Source organism: Mytilus edulis, chromosome 10 (assembly GCF_963676685.1).
Source record: "Mytilus edulis chromosome 10, xbMytEdul2.2, whole genome shotgun sequence".
NCBI classification, from domain to species: domain Eukaryota; kingdom Metazoa; phylum Mollusca; class Bivalvia; order Mytilida; family Mytilidae; genus Mytilus; species Mytilus edulis.
The window spans coordinates 69,584,333-69,600,772 of NC_092353.1; the positions used below are offsets into that span (position 1 = coordinate 69,584,333).

A 16,440-nucleotide genomic window follows, 5' to 3' on the forward strand; every position below is an offset into this window, starting at 1 on the left:
AAAAGAAATACGACTTCCTTCATAATACGTTCTTTACACTATGCTGTAAATCTTAAGAATGTATTAAAGACGCTATTCAAATAATGACGCATTCTGCACATGTAAAGCTACCATCATACTGGTATTCAATATCATTGATTTGAAAATATGAAATACTCGTAAGATATGATACACTTTAATAATAACTACTTTTTAAAATTATAATTTACAAAACAACTTTATGTTTATAGCATACACTCTTTAATACTATACATCTGGAAGTCAACATTTGTTTTTTTTTAGCAAGAAACATCCATTGTTCAACATACAGTCTTTAACGATGAGCTTCTACTGGTCAGCATACTATCTTGAACAATAGTGGACATCTAGACTCATGTGATGGTGTCCGGATAGAAAAGAATACAATTTATCTTTTTGTGACAGAATTTATGATATATTTCAAATGTTGATTATATTACTAAGAGTTTCTTCTAAAAATGATAATATTTCTTATCTGTCTTATAACGAGGACATGGGATGACTAAAACTCTATTAGTGTGATCCATAATACTGCATTTCAACGTTTTTCTGAGCATCTACCAACTACTTAATACTATATTTTTTTTAGATATAATTAAAACTAAGTATTCGTCATTAGACATGAACAGCTTATGAGAGAGTGTTTTCAAACAAATTCTTCTTTAATATGAATGAGACATTTTCCTGATTAATCTCCAACAAGGAAACTGTGATGTGTTTAACAAAAAATGGTGGATCGAGTATGAAAACAAAGAATTGTGAGGTACACACCAAACATATTGTATTTATACAAGCAAATAATACCTTTATATTTGTTTTAAATGCAACGGTCATGGAATAATTGGATTAAAAAAAATCAAATCATGCTTTATTTCATTCTTTTAACTAAAAAACAATAAAAACATTGGAACTAAAATGTACCTTACTACTGTTCTTTTTAAGTTTTTGTTTTATTTTGTTTTTCATTTTTTTGTCAACGCATATGGTAGCTACAGATTTATCTTCGTATAAAAACATCTAATGTCATCGGAAAACGATCTGCAAATCAGTCAAAACTTATTAAAATACGTCACAACAATCCCTCACATTGAACAAACTGTTGACATGATTCCGAATTATATTATACATGGCATACTTACAAGATCTTATATTTCATTTTCAATTGATATCACCTCCTCCTCAGAGCAAGTCTTAGCTAATGTTCCATTAAGTCGATTTGTGTACATACATACAGGTTTGATAATTTGATCAAATCGTTTTAAAAGATGAACAATGATATTGCATAAATCATTTAAACGATTATCATTGAGATTAAATGTTCTTGAGTGTTGTAATTCATTCCGTGTAAAGCGGATGCCCTAAATATCATCTCCAATAGCTATGTCAGTATTCTGAATATCGAGCCAAGTCCCTCCCCATGAACATCGTCGGTGGCTTGAATTATTTGGAACATGTATATTAAGTCTCCTGTGCTCACTGTACAAGTATGTTGTATCACAATCACTCCTCAGGACAGGTTCGACTTATCTTGTTTCAGTAAATCATATAAAACATCAGCAAGAATATTAAGCACAATCATTCCCATTTTTGTAAAATTAAACTCTTCTTTGGTAATCTGAAAAGAGTAAAAAAAATAAGTAGTTAAAAAGTCGTATAAGCATGCTTGATATAGACGTAAACCTATATTATTTTTATTGAGTTTTATAAGTTTTTCAAAAAATTACATAGCAATAAATAAACAAATATTATTGCTTGTTTTACAGTACGTTAATGGATCATGAAGCAATGTTTGAATTGTTTTTCTTTCTAATTTTTATCTATCAGATGAAAATCACCAGCTGAAGTTAAACAACGTTCTTTTTTTCTTTTCACACTTTAAAATCACACAGATAGTACATAGCTTAATATAAAATTAAAAAACAAATATCAACCCTTACAGTCATAGATAGATATAGGAATATTTAGTGTGAAATCCAATGAGAAAACTCTCCACCCAAGTCACAATTTGTAAAAGGTAACCATTATAGGTCAAAGTACGGTCTTCAACACGGAGGCTTGTCTCATATCGAACAGAAAGCTTTAAAGGGCCCCTTAATAACAATGATATTGATTAATATTTTGTTTTAATCAAATATGTATTTGATTTCTTTTACTACGGAAAAGAACAGTTGTTTTTCCTTAGTGCAATGTTAAATGCATAGCTATTGATACGATTGAGGAACATTATACTTGTTGAGACATACATTATTAATGCTAGTTAACAAATTTCAACAGAGAGAAAACTATGAAAATTAACACATTTAGCACTTTGCAAAGTTTGGTGTGAGCCACGGCTCCGTGTTGAAAGTCTTATGTGACCAATATTTGTTGACTTTTTCCACATTGTGACTTTGATGGAGAGTTGTCATTGGAACTAAACACATTTATTCTAAAAACAGTTGTTGGCATGACACGGGTTATGTTCTTCTCATATATGTTATGATGGTATGATACTTAACCCCTAACGGGAAGGATTGTGCCTGATGTTCATATGATGAAATCATAATCTTTCAGTCAGTTTAATTGAAGTCTTGAGCTGGCATGTCAGTTAACAGCTAGTAGTCTGTTGTTATTTATGTATTATTGTCATTTTGTTTATTTTCTTTGGTTACATCTTCTGACATCAGACTCGGACTTCTCTTGAACTGAAATTTAATGTGCGTATTGTTATGCGTTTACTTTTCTACATTGGTTAGAGGTATAGGGGGGGGGGTGAGATCTCACAAACATGTTTAACCCCGCCGCATTTTTGCGCCTGTCCCAAGTCAGGAGCCTCTGGCCTTTGTTAGTCTTGTATTATTTTAATTTTAGTGTCTTGTGTACAATTTGGAAATTAGTATGGCGTTCATTATCACTGGACTGGTATATATTTGTTTCGGGGCCAGCTGAAGGACGCCTCCGGGTGCGGGAATTTCTCGCTACATTGAAGACCTGTTGGTGACCCTCTGCTGTTGTTTTTTATTTGGTCGGGTTGTTGTCTCTTTGACACATTCCCCATTTCCATTCTCAATTTTATTCTTCGTATTCATACCACAACTTCTTATTTATATATAAGAAGTATATGCTATAAATGACATGTTTAAGAAAATTAAATAAATGTATCTTGTTAAATAAAAATATCGAACTCCATGGTAACTTCATAAAGGGAAAGTATAATAGATGAACACTGACAAAATGAAACGTTATCCATGGGAACGGGTTAAAATAAATGGTACTGGCCAGTAATAAAAGGGTGAAATGACAATAATTTGATTCCAGCAAACAAAAAATGTGTTGCGGTTGATAGTAAATAAACAAAGATGCCAAAAAGACTGTTTTTGTTGCTAATAGTAATATAACAATGACGTAAACAAAAAGTGGTTGTAGTTGACTGTTCATGTTGTATAATGTATACCCTTTCACAATAAAACTATTAATGTAATTTTGTAAAAAAAATGATTGAAATGACACTGTTAAAACCAATTTTAATATCAGGACCTACCTGCTCCATGAATTCTCACATAACAAAAAACAAATTGCTTTCTTTTAAAAAGGAAAAGCAATACCTGAACCCGAGACTGCTGATTGGTCACCATATGTGTTTTTCTGAATTTATATTTGCTTATGATTTGAAAAAAAAACTATTCATAGAATTTATATATCAAAAGGCCTGTATTGAAAATATGCTGTTCTCTGTAGATTCTTCCACAATTACTCCTTGGTTTTGGTTGTTATTGTCTTTCACAAGTCAATAAAAATCCCTTTTGGATTTTAATTCTAAACAAAATATTGTAAACAATTATCATTTAAAATTAAACATAGTAATTATCAATTACTTAAGAGTGTTCATTATTTTTTCCGTTTTCATGTACAAGGCATAATCCTTTTACAATACCCAATTTCTGCAAATTGCACAAACCAATCAAGATATAAAGGTCACCATTTCAATTGCTTCATAATCTAAATGTTTATTGGCACAACTTTTTAATAATTTTGGATCCTAAATGCTCTTCACCTTTGTACTTCTTTGGCTTTATAATTATTTTGATATGAGCGTCACTGATGAGTCTTATGTAGACGAAACGCGCGTCTGGCGTACTAAATTATAATCCTGGTACCTTTGATAAATATTTACTCCACTGGATCGATGCCACTGCTGGTGGATGTTTCGTCCCCGAGGGTATCACATGCCCAGTAGTCAACATTTCGGTGTTGACATGAATATCAATAATGTGGTCATTTTTATAAATATCCTGTTTACAAACCTTCAAATTTTTCGAAATCTAAGAATGTTGTTATCCCATTCATATATTACCGTAGCCGTATTTGGCACAACTTTTTGTAATTTTGGATCCTAAATGCTCTACAACTTTGTACTTGTTTGGCCATATAAATATTTTGATATGAGCGTCACTGATGTGTCTTATGTCGACGAAACGCGCGTCTGGCGTACTAAATTATAATCCTGATACCTTTGATAACTATTTACACCACTGGGTCGATGTCACTGCTGGTGGTCGTTTCGTCCCCGAGGGTATCACCAGCCCAGTAGTCAACATTTCGGTGTTGACATGAATATCAATAATGTGGTCATTTTAATAATATCCTCTTTACAAAACTTTATTTTTTTCGAAAAACTAAGGATTTTCATAACCCAGGCATAGATTACCTTAGCCGTATTTGGCACAACTTTTGGGAATTTTGGATCCTCAATGCTCTTTAACTTTGTACTTGTTGGGCTTGATAAATATTTTGATATGAGCGTCACTGATGAGTCTTATGTAAACGAAACGCGCGTCTGGCGTACTAAATTATAATCCTGGTACCTTTAATAACTAATTATATCTTCATATTATGTTTCCTGCATGCTTTAAATCATTTCAATCAGCTAAGTTAGTGCAATTTGTATTATCTTCATACTCCTTAAATCTGTCTGTACTAAATATGGATGAGAAGATATAGTCAATGTCCCATGTGAAGACGAACTCTGTGACACAAATCATAAGAACATTTCGTATTTTATTGTTGATAGTAACATAACAGCGTCATTGGGACCTCTTATATACTGACAATTTTTATACTGACATTTAAATTTTAAGGGTTCCCAAATACCTGAACGTGCATTTAAAAAAACAATTTATATAAAAAGTTGGGAAAAATCAATAAAGTCATTATGGACATGTGGTCAGGATTAAAGTACTTCAAAAGACTCATCCGTGACGCACGACTAGAAAAAAATGCCAACTTCAGAACAAATTTCAGCAGCACTAACAATGAGGACCCAAAATTCAGAAGGTTGGGCCAAATGCAGCTAAGGCAATCTTTACATCTGGTTATCATAGGCTCTACCTACTGTAACCTATATTTATAGATAAAATGAAATTTCTTTTAGACAATAAGTCAAAAAATGAAAATAAACAAAATACCACTTGCGCTTTCTTCATAATATTTTCACGTTTTACTGTACTGATTTTGGGACAAATTGTATAACAATTATAGCAAACTTCATCAGCTTTAACTTCAAATATGGACAATTTTATGTTAAGGCAATCTTGGAATCTTTTTACAGCTTCCGAAATGCTCATTTGTAACCTTTTTAGCTGGTCCAAATCACTACTTTACTTGAAATTTCAGGACCCAATTTTTTTTTAAAGTATGATTTCATCCACCTTCTTGCTATTTGAGGAATAAAACATGAAGAACAAAATTTGGAAACGGATTTAAAAAAATCCCAAGTTACACACTGTCCACACTAGAGACTAAATGTTAACGCATGCACGTAGTTTTCTTACGCAAGAATAGTGCATGCGGTGAGCTTACGCACTACTATTCTTGATAAGAATATGCATTTGCGCTGTCACAAATATTAATTTTAGGTTTAAATTTAATGTGAATTGAATTCGGATGTTAAGCTGTCAAAATAAAATGGATTGATTATATATTCGAATTCGTTGCCATTCAATTCGATATTGTTGTATCGTATTCATATGAAAAGGGCCTAATAATAGTAGCAATAATCAATAATATGATGTAAATCAGTGGTGCATCCAGAAAATTTCATCATTAGGCCATCTACTGCCTAAGAGCTCCAGTCATGCTTCAGTGATTCCCTAAATAATCAACCAAATCTGTCAAACGAAAAGATGGAGGACTGGAAAACCCTCTCTATCCGAATTTGTAACAAAATGGCAGGGGTATCGATGTTAACAATTCCTTCCCATTGGAATACAGACAATTAAATGTAAAAGTATACCTCGAAATTCAACCAATATGCTATCAACAAGAAACTTGAGCATATTGATATCTTGTTCCTTTGTGAAGAATGTTTTAACTTTTTGTTAATCATTGACATAATATGCCGCATGGTATCCCAAAGTTGTAAACGTATAGCGTATTATACCATGCTATGTAGATATATTAGCAATATAGACCAATTCTTTTAGACAACTTTTCATTTTCACATGGGGAATAGTAGGTAAAAATTCAAAGATTGACAATCAGCCTTAAGTTCTTTAGACTGTTTGTTTTAAACATTAACGCATGCTTAATAACCCTACGAGAGTAATCAGAATCACAGTGCACGTATTTCTAAAGACCCTCTTTCACTGTGGACATCATGTTGGTCAGTTTAATGGACAGTTCGTTTATCTAACATGCAGATGGTCCTGCAATGTACCAAATTTGTATGGATTTTTTGAAAGCTTATCAAATACAAACAAGGTAAGTCCTTCGATTTTCTGTTCAGTGTAATCCTGACAGAGGCCACGAAGGACATATGATTCGTCAAAATCTCATTCTTGTCAAATAATAAGTGTACATTTAATAGTAGTTTCGTAATAGTACGATTTACATACAAAGACACTATGATATGAAGCTTGGTAGGAAGGAAAAACAGAATACACATTGTACCATTATACTTTTCTCATCGTCTTTAGAAAGTTAAACCATGCTATTAAGTAAGATATAAGCCTTTAACAGTCAATTCAGTAACATATTGAACTGTTATCGGTTTATGTCCCTTACATTACACCAATGAAATGTTGTTATGTAATATTTAAAGATTACACTTACACATACTGACTCATTTTTGTTGATCTGACCATTCATCAGTGAATCTGTGGGTTGCTTTACATTATCTCACAACGATATTTTATAATCTGTTTTTCACTAAACTCATTTAGTCCTTTATTAGACTCTGGTATGTGAAGGCCACATTTCCACATTTTCACAAATTTAACATTTGACATCCTGAATCTTCTACTTATTATTTTGTTTATTTCGTCTGTCACAAAGGCAGCAATGTCTTGTACAAACCTCTTTTAATTTCCTTTTTGAATTATAAAATCTGAATTTGAATCAAATTTGGACATGTCATTTAAAGAAGTTTTCTTAATTTTGTTGTCTTCAGTAACTCAAAGACTATAGTAACTCTGAAAAGAGCAACTTGACTTTTTTCTTGTTCAGTGTTATCTAATTCTGCAATCCGAAACTTCCTGCTCAATGAAGCAATCAAATGATTGATAAGATGTGATGGTAGAAACCTAAAATTGAAAACATAACCAGGTGGATTTCTTACATGTATTGTAGGTCACATTAAACAGCTTATATATGTCATATTCTGGTTTTAATTTGTCCATGCAAGGAACATAGTAGCAAGGTTGTGAATCAACACTGTCTCTGGTTGCAGGTATAATAATATCAAATTTCTCCATAATATTAAGGATATCATCTTTATGTTGGCCATGTTGATACAAAATATTTTTTTCATGTTTAAAGATATCTTCTAAAACCTCTGTATATGATATTCCTCTAAAATTTAAATCATCCAACTTTTCCTTCATGGTATGCCTACTTACATTGAATTGAAATTTCGTTGGCGTAACTATACATTTGAATGCATCAGAAAGCCACTGTGTATCTAAAATGATAAAATTGGGAAGATCCGCAAAATAGACTATAGCTCTTATTTCATGGTGAAATTTCAAAAATAACATTAGTTCTTCATCATTCCTTGGCATTGCAGTTTCAAGAGAGATTTTAGTTAGTTCCTTAAAGGTATTAATTGGAATAAGTAACTCCATCTTCTTCTCTTGAAGACATTTTTCCAGCTGAATAAATTTCAATGGATATTCTTTATTCCACGATTGCATTCCTCTGGCTAAGTTAAAGATGTCTTGTTTCATTTTGTGGAACACACCATCATCATCTTTTGTATTTGAAATGAAGTATTCAGATCGAATATGTCCACAAGCATCATCTAAAACATCTTTCACATAGCTTTTAAGCCCCCTTATGCATTCAATCTCTATCTGTAATAGAACAATGTTTTCTTCAATAACTCTGACAAAGGAAACTCAAAGAAACATTCTACATTACAGTATATATTTTTCTTTTCAAAGTATGTAAGTGTTTCACATGTTGCACACAATGTTATGTTCCGTTATCTTTCAAGTCTTCAACAAAACCTCTTTCTGAATTACTAACTTCGATGTTGACATGTATATCAATTATATGGTCGTTTAATAAATTTACTGTTTGCAAAAGTATGAATCATTCTTAATACTAAAAATTTAGGCAGGCAGATAACATCAGCCGTATTTTGCACAACTTTATGGAATTCGTGGTCACCAATGCTCTTCATCTTTGTTTGGATTTCTTTACTATTTTGACCTGAGAGTCACTGGTGAGTCTTTGTAGACGAAATACGCGTCTGTCGTATTGATTTATAAGTCAGGTACTTTATAACTATCTGATGTCTTAATGTTCTATTGTATTGTTTATTTGTGTATTTCTCTGATCTGTATGTTCTTCCATTTACTTATATTGTAGTCCTGTCATGTAATTTTATCATTTTAGTGTCATATTTAACATTGCCATACAAGTGGGAGGTTTAACTAGCCACAAAATCAGGTTTAACCCATCATTTTCTTATTACAAAGTCCTGTACCAAGTCAGAAAAAATGGCAAGTGTTATCTAGCAATTCGTATCTGTGTGTGTTGCATTGTCGTTTGGTTTTTTTTATGCACGTTAGAGTTTATGTTGTTTCGTTGTTTTCTCTTATATTTGATGTGTTCCCCTCAGTTTTAGTTTGTAACCCGGATCTGGTTGTTTTCGATTTATGACTTTCGAACAGCGGTATACAACTTTTGCCTTTATTTATAAGCAATCGGAGCCAGGCTTCAAAGTTAATTATAAAACTTCCTATTCTGAAGTCGCTTAAATAAGATGCAGATATAATCTTACAGCCTGTCTTACAAGAACGTGTATTGTGTAATGGTGTACGGAATGTGGTGCTTTGGTAGAAGGGGTATTGTGCTATGGTGTATGGTCTAAGGGGAATGGTGTTTTTGGTAAAAAGTGCGATCGGGAATGGTGTGAATGAATGGTGTACGACATTTAAAACTATGCAAAATATTGAAGAACTGATTGTTTTTTTTTTTGAACTAAATAAATAATTTTGTAGTCGCACGCTTTCTTTGAAACTTTTATCTTTTTTATTTTTTGAAGGATTTTTTTTTTTATCTTTTAAGGGAAATGATAAGCCACTTAAAGTAAAATCAAAATCATTTCCGTTACTCTGTTTAAAAATTATATAGTTTCTATTTACATATTATATTCTTTATATCAAACGGCCTTTAGTCTCTTTTATGTATCGGAAAAGAGTTCAATAACAATACAGCTTATTTGGAGTTTTAGAGGGGAGCAAACTCCTATCAAATGTCAAGGCACCCTTTAGAACCAAAATATGTATGTGTACTCAAAATAAAGTATGCCACTGTGTTTCGTCCCCAAGGGTACCATCAGAACAATAATCAACACTTTGGTGTTGACATTAATATCAATTATATAGTCATTTTTATAAATTTACGGTTTACAAAAGAATGAATTAATCGAAATAATACGATTTTTCTTATCCCAGGCATAGGTAACCTTGGCGCTATTTGGCACAACCTTTTGGAATTTGAATTCATCAACTTTCTTTTACCTTGTACTTGTGTGACTTTCTACCTATTTCGATCTGAACGTCACTGCTGCGTCTTATGTAGGCGAAACGTGTGTCTTACGTATTAAATTATAAGCCTGGTACTTTTGATAACTAATTACGACATGTTGTTATATCAATTTTGTTAAACTATTTAGTCGAAATCTTATATGGCTTTTTAAAAGATGCAATTAAAGACCAACAGTGTGTTTACAAAACAAAACGACATACATGTAATAGGTAAACATGTCAAAAATAAGAATAAAGCAGTCAATATTGTGTTATGAACAAGGTATAAAATAAAACTTTACTAAGCCTTACTTAAGAAAAGGGAAGGTTTGGTCAGGATCCATGGCCAAGGAGAAACTGGGTGTTAGCTTTTGATGTATTTCTGTAGTTATTTGAAAACAGTTGTTCTTATACCGAATAACTAAATGTTGAAGCTCTAAATATAATATTTGATCTATTATATTCTGGGACTGCAAGACGAACGACTCAACCGACATGAATTGCTTCGTAAAGGGTGTACATGTATATATGTAAGCGGCAATAAGTAAAATTATGCTAACGTCTATGCAATAAGCTAACGCCTTGGCAGAAGGCATATTGCCTGAATAGTGTCTGTTTTAAAACATAATAATATCTTTATTGCATACTTCCTGTAACAACTTCCCCAGTTAACTGCTTATAACTTTATATCCGTCATGTTAGTGTACCTAATAGTTTAGGGAAGCACTATTTGGTTATATTTTACTTATTCGTAATGTTAATATATATATCATATAATTATTTCACAAATACGTATAATAAATATTGTGAATACACATACAGATCTTCTTTTTCTTTCCATGTTTTTATACATACCTTTTATGGAATCCACTCCGATATCGATATGATAATATGAGCTGTGTTATATTTAATTTGGGCATAGTGCTGCTTGAGCAAACATGTGCGCTATCGGATTATCTTGAAAGTGTCTAAATATACTTATTATAAACAGAATTTAACTTATTTGATAAAATTTGGTAAGTATACAACTTTTTTTATAGATTTTTTACTGGTCTATTGTTATGCCGACGTGTTTATGTATTACACAAATAAGGTTATTCATCTGATAATGCATAATTTCTCTACACTATTCAAATATTACCTCCAACATTTGCAACTTTGGAAAAAAAAATTGTAAGAATTTCAAAAATTGTGTGTTAAACGTTATGCAAAGTAAAAAAAGAGGTTTTTATCTTCTTAAGGCTTTAACAGGACTGAATCAAATAATAATTTATATTGCATTTATGTGTATGGAATTGTTACACACCTTTTCCTTCTTTGAATGTCTGACTTTGTCTTTATGTGAACGTGAACCAACAGGAATCACTGGTGGATCTAGAATATTTGTATTATGTTTCGTAGCATTTTCGTCTATCTTAGCAGTAAAACTATCAGGTCTATTCTGCTTATCATCAAGTCTACAGTAGCAATGTATCGAATTCATCCACAACTGAAACATTCCTACAATATAAAGATTGCAGCATGTTCATGTTTCAATCCGTCATAAATACATTCTATATTGGCCGCAGCATTAATTTCAACTATTCTTAAAAAGGATAAACACTTTCAACTTTTGAACTACTGCTGAATAATGATATCCTGCTATATGCCACGTTTTTGTCTATGATAAATAAAATTTAAATGCAAAAGGTATTGAAAGACCTCATATATTTAAGCATGCTCATAAATATTTTGATGGATATTTTCAAAGTGCTTTGTATTTTCTGAAAAAAAATTATGGCAACAGTAGTATACCGTTTATTCAAGTCATTAATCGATTAAGCGAAAACAAATCCGCGTCACATACCAGAAACTAGTGACATCAGCCAACTTTAAGAGGAAAGCAACGAAACAACATACATACTTATTTGCAACAAAAACAGACGTCAACATGCATATTCATTGAATATGAAAAAAATAGTAAAATAACAAAAATACTGAACTCCGAAAAAAATTCAAAACGGAAAGTCCTTTATCAAATGGCAAAATCAAATGATAAACCACATAAGTAAATATGTGTAAAAAAATCGTTTTTCATTTTAATGAGATCGTTATTATTATTATTATGTTTCTTGAACTCATTTGTTAGGTGTGGCCTTATGAGTCGTTACCATTGTAACACTGATAGATACTGATGAAAAGATAAGTACTGTTTATATTACCTACATATCGATTCTGGAATTATCATTATTCTCAGACACTTTTGTTTACGTTAACTACATCATACCAGTACTAGATTGTGAACTTTTAGGAGATATTTCGTTACAGTTATATGCCACTGCTGGTGAACGTTTCTTCCCCGAGGGTATCACCAGCCCAGTAGTCAGCACTTCGGTGTTGACATGAATATCAATTATATGGTCATTTTTATAAATTTTCTGTTTACAAAACTTTGAATTTTTCGAAAAACTAAGGATTTTCTTACCCCAGGAGTAGATTACCTCAGCCGTATTTGGCACAACTTTTTGGAATTTTGGGTCCTCAATGCTCTTCAACTTTGTATTTGTTTGGCTTTTTAACTATTTGGATCTGAGCGTCACTGATGAGTCTTATGTAGACGAAACGCGCGTCTGGCGTGTAAAATTATAATCCTGGTACTTTTGATAACTAATTATATATGAATTGCGAATAAAGAAAAAAACAGAGGATTAGACACATTCCGTTACAGTTAAGGTATGAATTGCGGATAAAAAAGAGACAAAGGATTTAGAATACTTTAACATTTCTATTATTTTGATATTTTTTGAGTATTTCATTATTTATTTGTTAATTTTGTTGTGTGAAATTTTAGAGGTGATTTCCTGCCGAGTAGAAAGAGGGGCGCGTCTGGTTTAGTATCTGATAAAAAATTTCTCAAGAACTTTATTGAATTAGAATCTGCAAATAAAAATTAACAAAATGACATTTGATGCTGAAAAATTCTGAAAACGCAAGACTATATAATCATGAATATATTCCCTGTATTAGCTGCTAATTTGATTCTTTACATAAATATACACATGGAAAAAAGTATTGCAACACCTTGATTTTTTAAAATTTGAAAAATGAGCCTCTTTTTTGGATGAAATATAATAAAATATGTGTACAATATTATTGAAACATAGTTTATGATAACATTGGCATTGAAACGAACAAAAAATGTTTGAAAAAAAAAGATTTATATAACCACAATTTTAATACCAAAATGGAGTGTTTTTTGTACCAAAAAATGCATTTTACAACTTTTACTGTAGTCGAACTTTACAATGTCAGACATTTCAAAATTAATCCTTAGATGACTGTTCATATCATGGTTGATCGTTATACGCCAAAGAATTAGTACTTTGTGCGCAGCCTCCATTCAAACGGATAACCGCATCTAAACGTCTTCTGAATCCTGCCATAAATCGACTAATTTGTTGCTAAGGTAGCAGCAACCATTTCTGATGTGGGCATTGTTTATTTCATGATGCGTTTGAACTGGGGTGTCCTTTCGCGCACTTTCCGCCCAATAGTGTCCCAAATATGCTCGATATGGTTGAAATCCGGGCTACGATCGTGCCATGGAAGATAAACCGAATTCCATTTGAACATTGAATCTTCCTCCACGATGCTAATTTCCAACTTTGGCGAGCTCTGCACTACAGTGGATACGGAAAACTGTGTGTCTGTTCGTTAGCAAAGGTCTCCGAAATGGTCTTATCGCACGATCACCAGTAGCGATGAGTCGATCTCGAACAGTTCTTGTTAAAAAGCTCCTGTATGGCCACCACTCTCTTTTAAGAATTGTCCTGTATGCAATGGGTTTCCTTCTGACCAACCTTCATTATGCTTGATTTTCCTTAGCAAATGGTATAGGGGGTCTTCATTATCTTGAAATGTCTTTAACAGCGTTTATTGCCTGATTTATTCTCAAAACGACTTATAGTGAAATGGTGATGACCAACAATACGTGCAGTTTTTACATCGACATCCCTGCTTCCCTTGTGCTGATAATCTGCCATCTGGCTGCAGTTAAGAGTTGTCAAGGACCCATTATAAGGTGTCAATCACATAACTTTAAAAATTTGGTTATTTAAAGGGTTGAAAACAAAGAGGATAAAAACAACTGTTTTGCTGTTTACGGGTACAGTAGCTGCATGTGCAGATAAAAAAATATCGAGTCGATATTTATTGATTAAACTCAGGTGATACTTAAATAATGTTTAACTAGTTCTATTTTACCAAATTATATCCCAAAAAAATGAAAAGTGTTTTTTTAATTTCAATTTCAATTTGGTGTTGCAATACTTTTTTCCAACTGTATATATTAAAGAAGATAATTCTTCGATTATTGAATTTAAAAATTTATTATTTATAAAGTGGTATTTACCAGAAATGGGTTTATCTCAATATGCTCAAGCTTATAAATAATATTAAATTAAAATGTATCAAAAATAATATCAATACTGACCTTGTGCATTTTTGTCATCGGTCTCATTCGGTTTTGTCACAACAAGATAAATTGCATTTTGAGACAGAAATGTTTGGTGTGTGTTGTAAAATTCTTCATCGCCAGCAAAATCCCAAAGTAATAAGTTGGCATACTCATCTTTGTCATGTAAATTACCTTTCGATCTTTCCATCATAAATTTGATATCCTTATGTGTTTTTTGTAATAGATTTTGCTGTTGTTTGCTATTTGGTACTTGAGGTGCTGTAGGTTCAACTTGAGTGATTTCTAGAGGTTTTATTTTTAAACGCTGCTGAGATTCATTAACACGTCTGTACAAAACGGTGATGTTTTCTTTAAAAACTTCAAAGATCTTCTTCTAATTATGTACCTTTAGTGGTTTCCGCTGTATTTTGTATAAATTCAGTGGCTACTTGGCTTTTAACTTGAGTGTCTTCTGTGGGTTTTTTTCAAAGGCTCCTGGATATTTAATTTGAGTGTTTACTAGAGATTGGTCTTTGTATTCAGGTTGTACTTGGCCTAAAAATTGAGTATCTTCTGGAGGTTGGTCTTTGTATACAGTGCTTATTGGAAGTTCAAGTTTATTATGCTGAGGTACTGTAGCTACTTATTCAATGAGGGCTGAGCTTTCCTCACTGGAAAGTTTTTCTTCGTATGGTTTTAATAATCTTGTATGAAGTTCAGTTTCTTCATAGCTGCCTTTGATTAATAAAAAAACTATTCAGAATTCAATATATGTGATTTGAAAATATGAAATAACTGATTACTGATAAGATAGTATAATTTATAATAAAAACTTAGATAAAAACACATTTACTACAAACCTTTTTGGAATTTTTTTTTAAACAAGTTTAGATAATTCTGACAAAACTAATGTTTTGAGTCGCTCAGAATACGCCATACCTAGAGCTTAGATGGATTTGTATATAACTTTTATTTCAATGTTTTCCATTAAGTTCTAAGCTGTTTCGGGTTCTTTTAATCCTTTTTTTTCACAAGTACAAAATGTACATCGTAAAATTAAAAAGATGGTTATATGTTTTTCTCATTTCCTAAATGCAACAATTTAAAATATATTTAATATTCTGAAGAAAAATCATTGAAATATTGTTTTTCTATAAATGAAAATTATTGATTTTACAAAAAGTCACCTAGTGTATTAACCTACATTTAAGAAGAAAAAATAAATCTGAGGTATGTTTAATTGTATTCAGTACTTTGGGAATGAAATAATTATACAAAATGTGTCTTGCATTTATAAAACAAGTACATTGTACCAGTTTGAATACATGTATGTAGTAATATTGACTAGAACGAAACATTGATTTTGCAAAAGGTAAAGAACAATATTCTTTTTTCTTAAAGAAAAATATACACTTATAAAAGACGTCTTAACCGCTTTAATTGGTTCGCCGACGGTTGTAAATGTTTCAATTTTAGGGTTTGAAATAATTTTTAAATTGGAATCGGCAGTACCTTATATCATAATTAATGTGGAAATAAATATATAAAGAGATTCAGGTTGTCGTTTGGATATGTAACCGATGAGATTACTAAATTACTGAAATTCTACATCCGTTAAATCATTGAAAGATATACCCCCAGTATCACCAGCCCAGTAGTCATCACTTCGGTGTTGACATAGATATTAATTATATGGTCATTTTTCTAAATTTTCTGTCACAAAACTTTGAACTTTTCAAAAACTAAGGATTATCTTATCCCAGGAATAGATTTCCATACGCGTATTTGTAATGTTGGTACTCAATGCTCCTCAACTGTCTTTGTAACTATTCTGATCTGAGCGTCACTAATGAGTCTTATGTAAACGAAACCGAGCGTCTGGCGTAGTAAATTATAATCCTGGTACCTTTGATAACTATTTTGGTACACCGCTACGTCTTGTCGTGTCTTGTGCATGTTGTAGTGAATTAGACATTC

At 31.9% G+C, this 16,440-nt stretch overlaps 1 protein-coding gene across 1 annotated transcript; it reads right to left on the reverse strand.

The window, feature by feature from the left end:
* Positions 1-159: 159 nt before the first annotated feature.
* LOC139492532 (probable serine/threonine-protein kinase pats1) lies at positions 160-15,208 on the reverse strand. The gene is made up of 4 exons (XM_071280697.1): positions 14,500-15,208; positions 11,335-11,528; positions 7,108-8,345; positions 160-1,633 (listed from the first exon to the last, which is right to left on the reverse strand). The coding sequence occupies exons 1-3, from the start codon at positions 14,672-14,674 to the stop codon at positions 7,578-7,580; spliced, it is 1,137 nt and encodes a 378-aa protein (XP_071136798.1). The 5' UTR covers positions 14,675-15,208; the 3' UTR covers positions 160-1,633; positions 7,108-7,577.
* Positions 15,209-16,440: the final 1,232 nt, after the last annotated feature.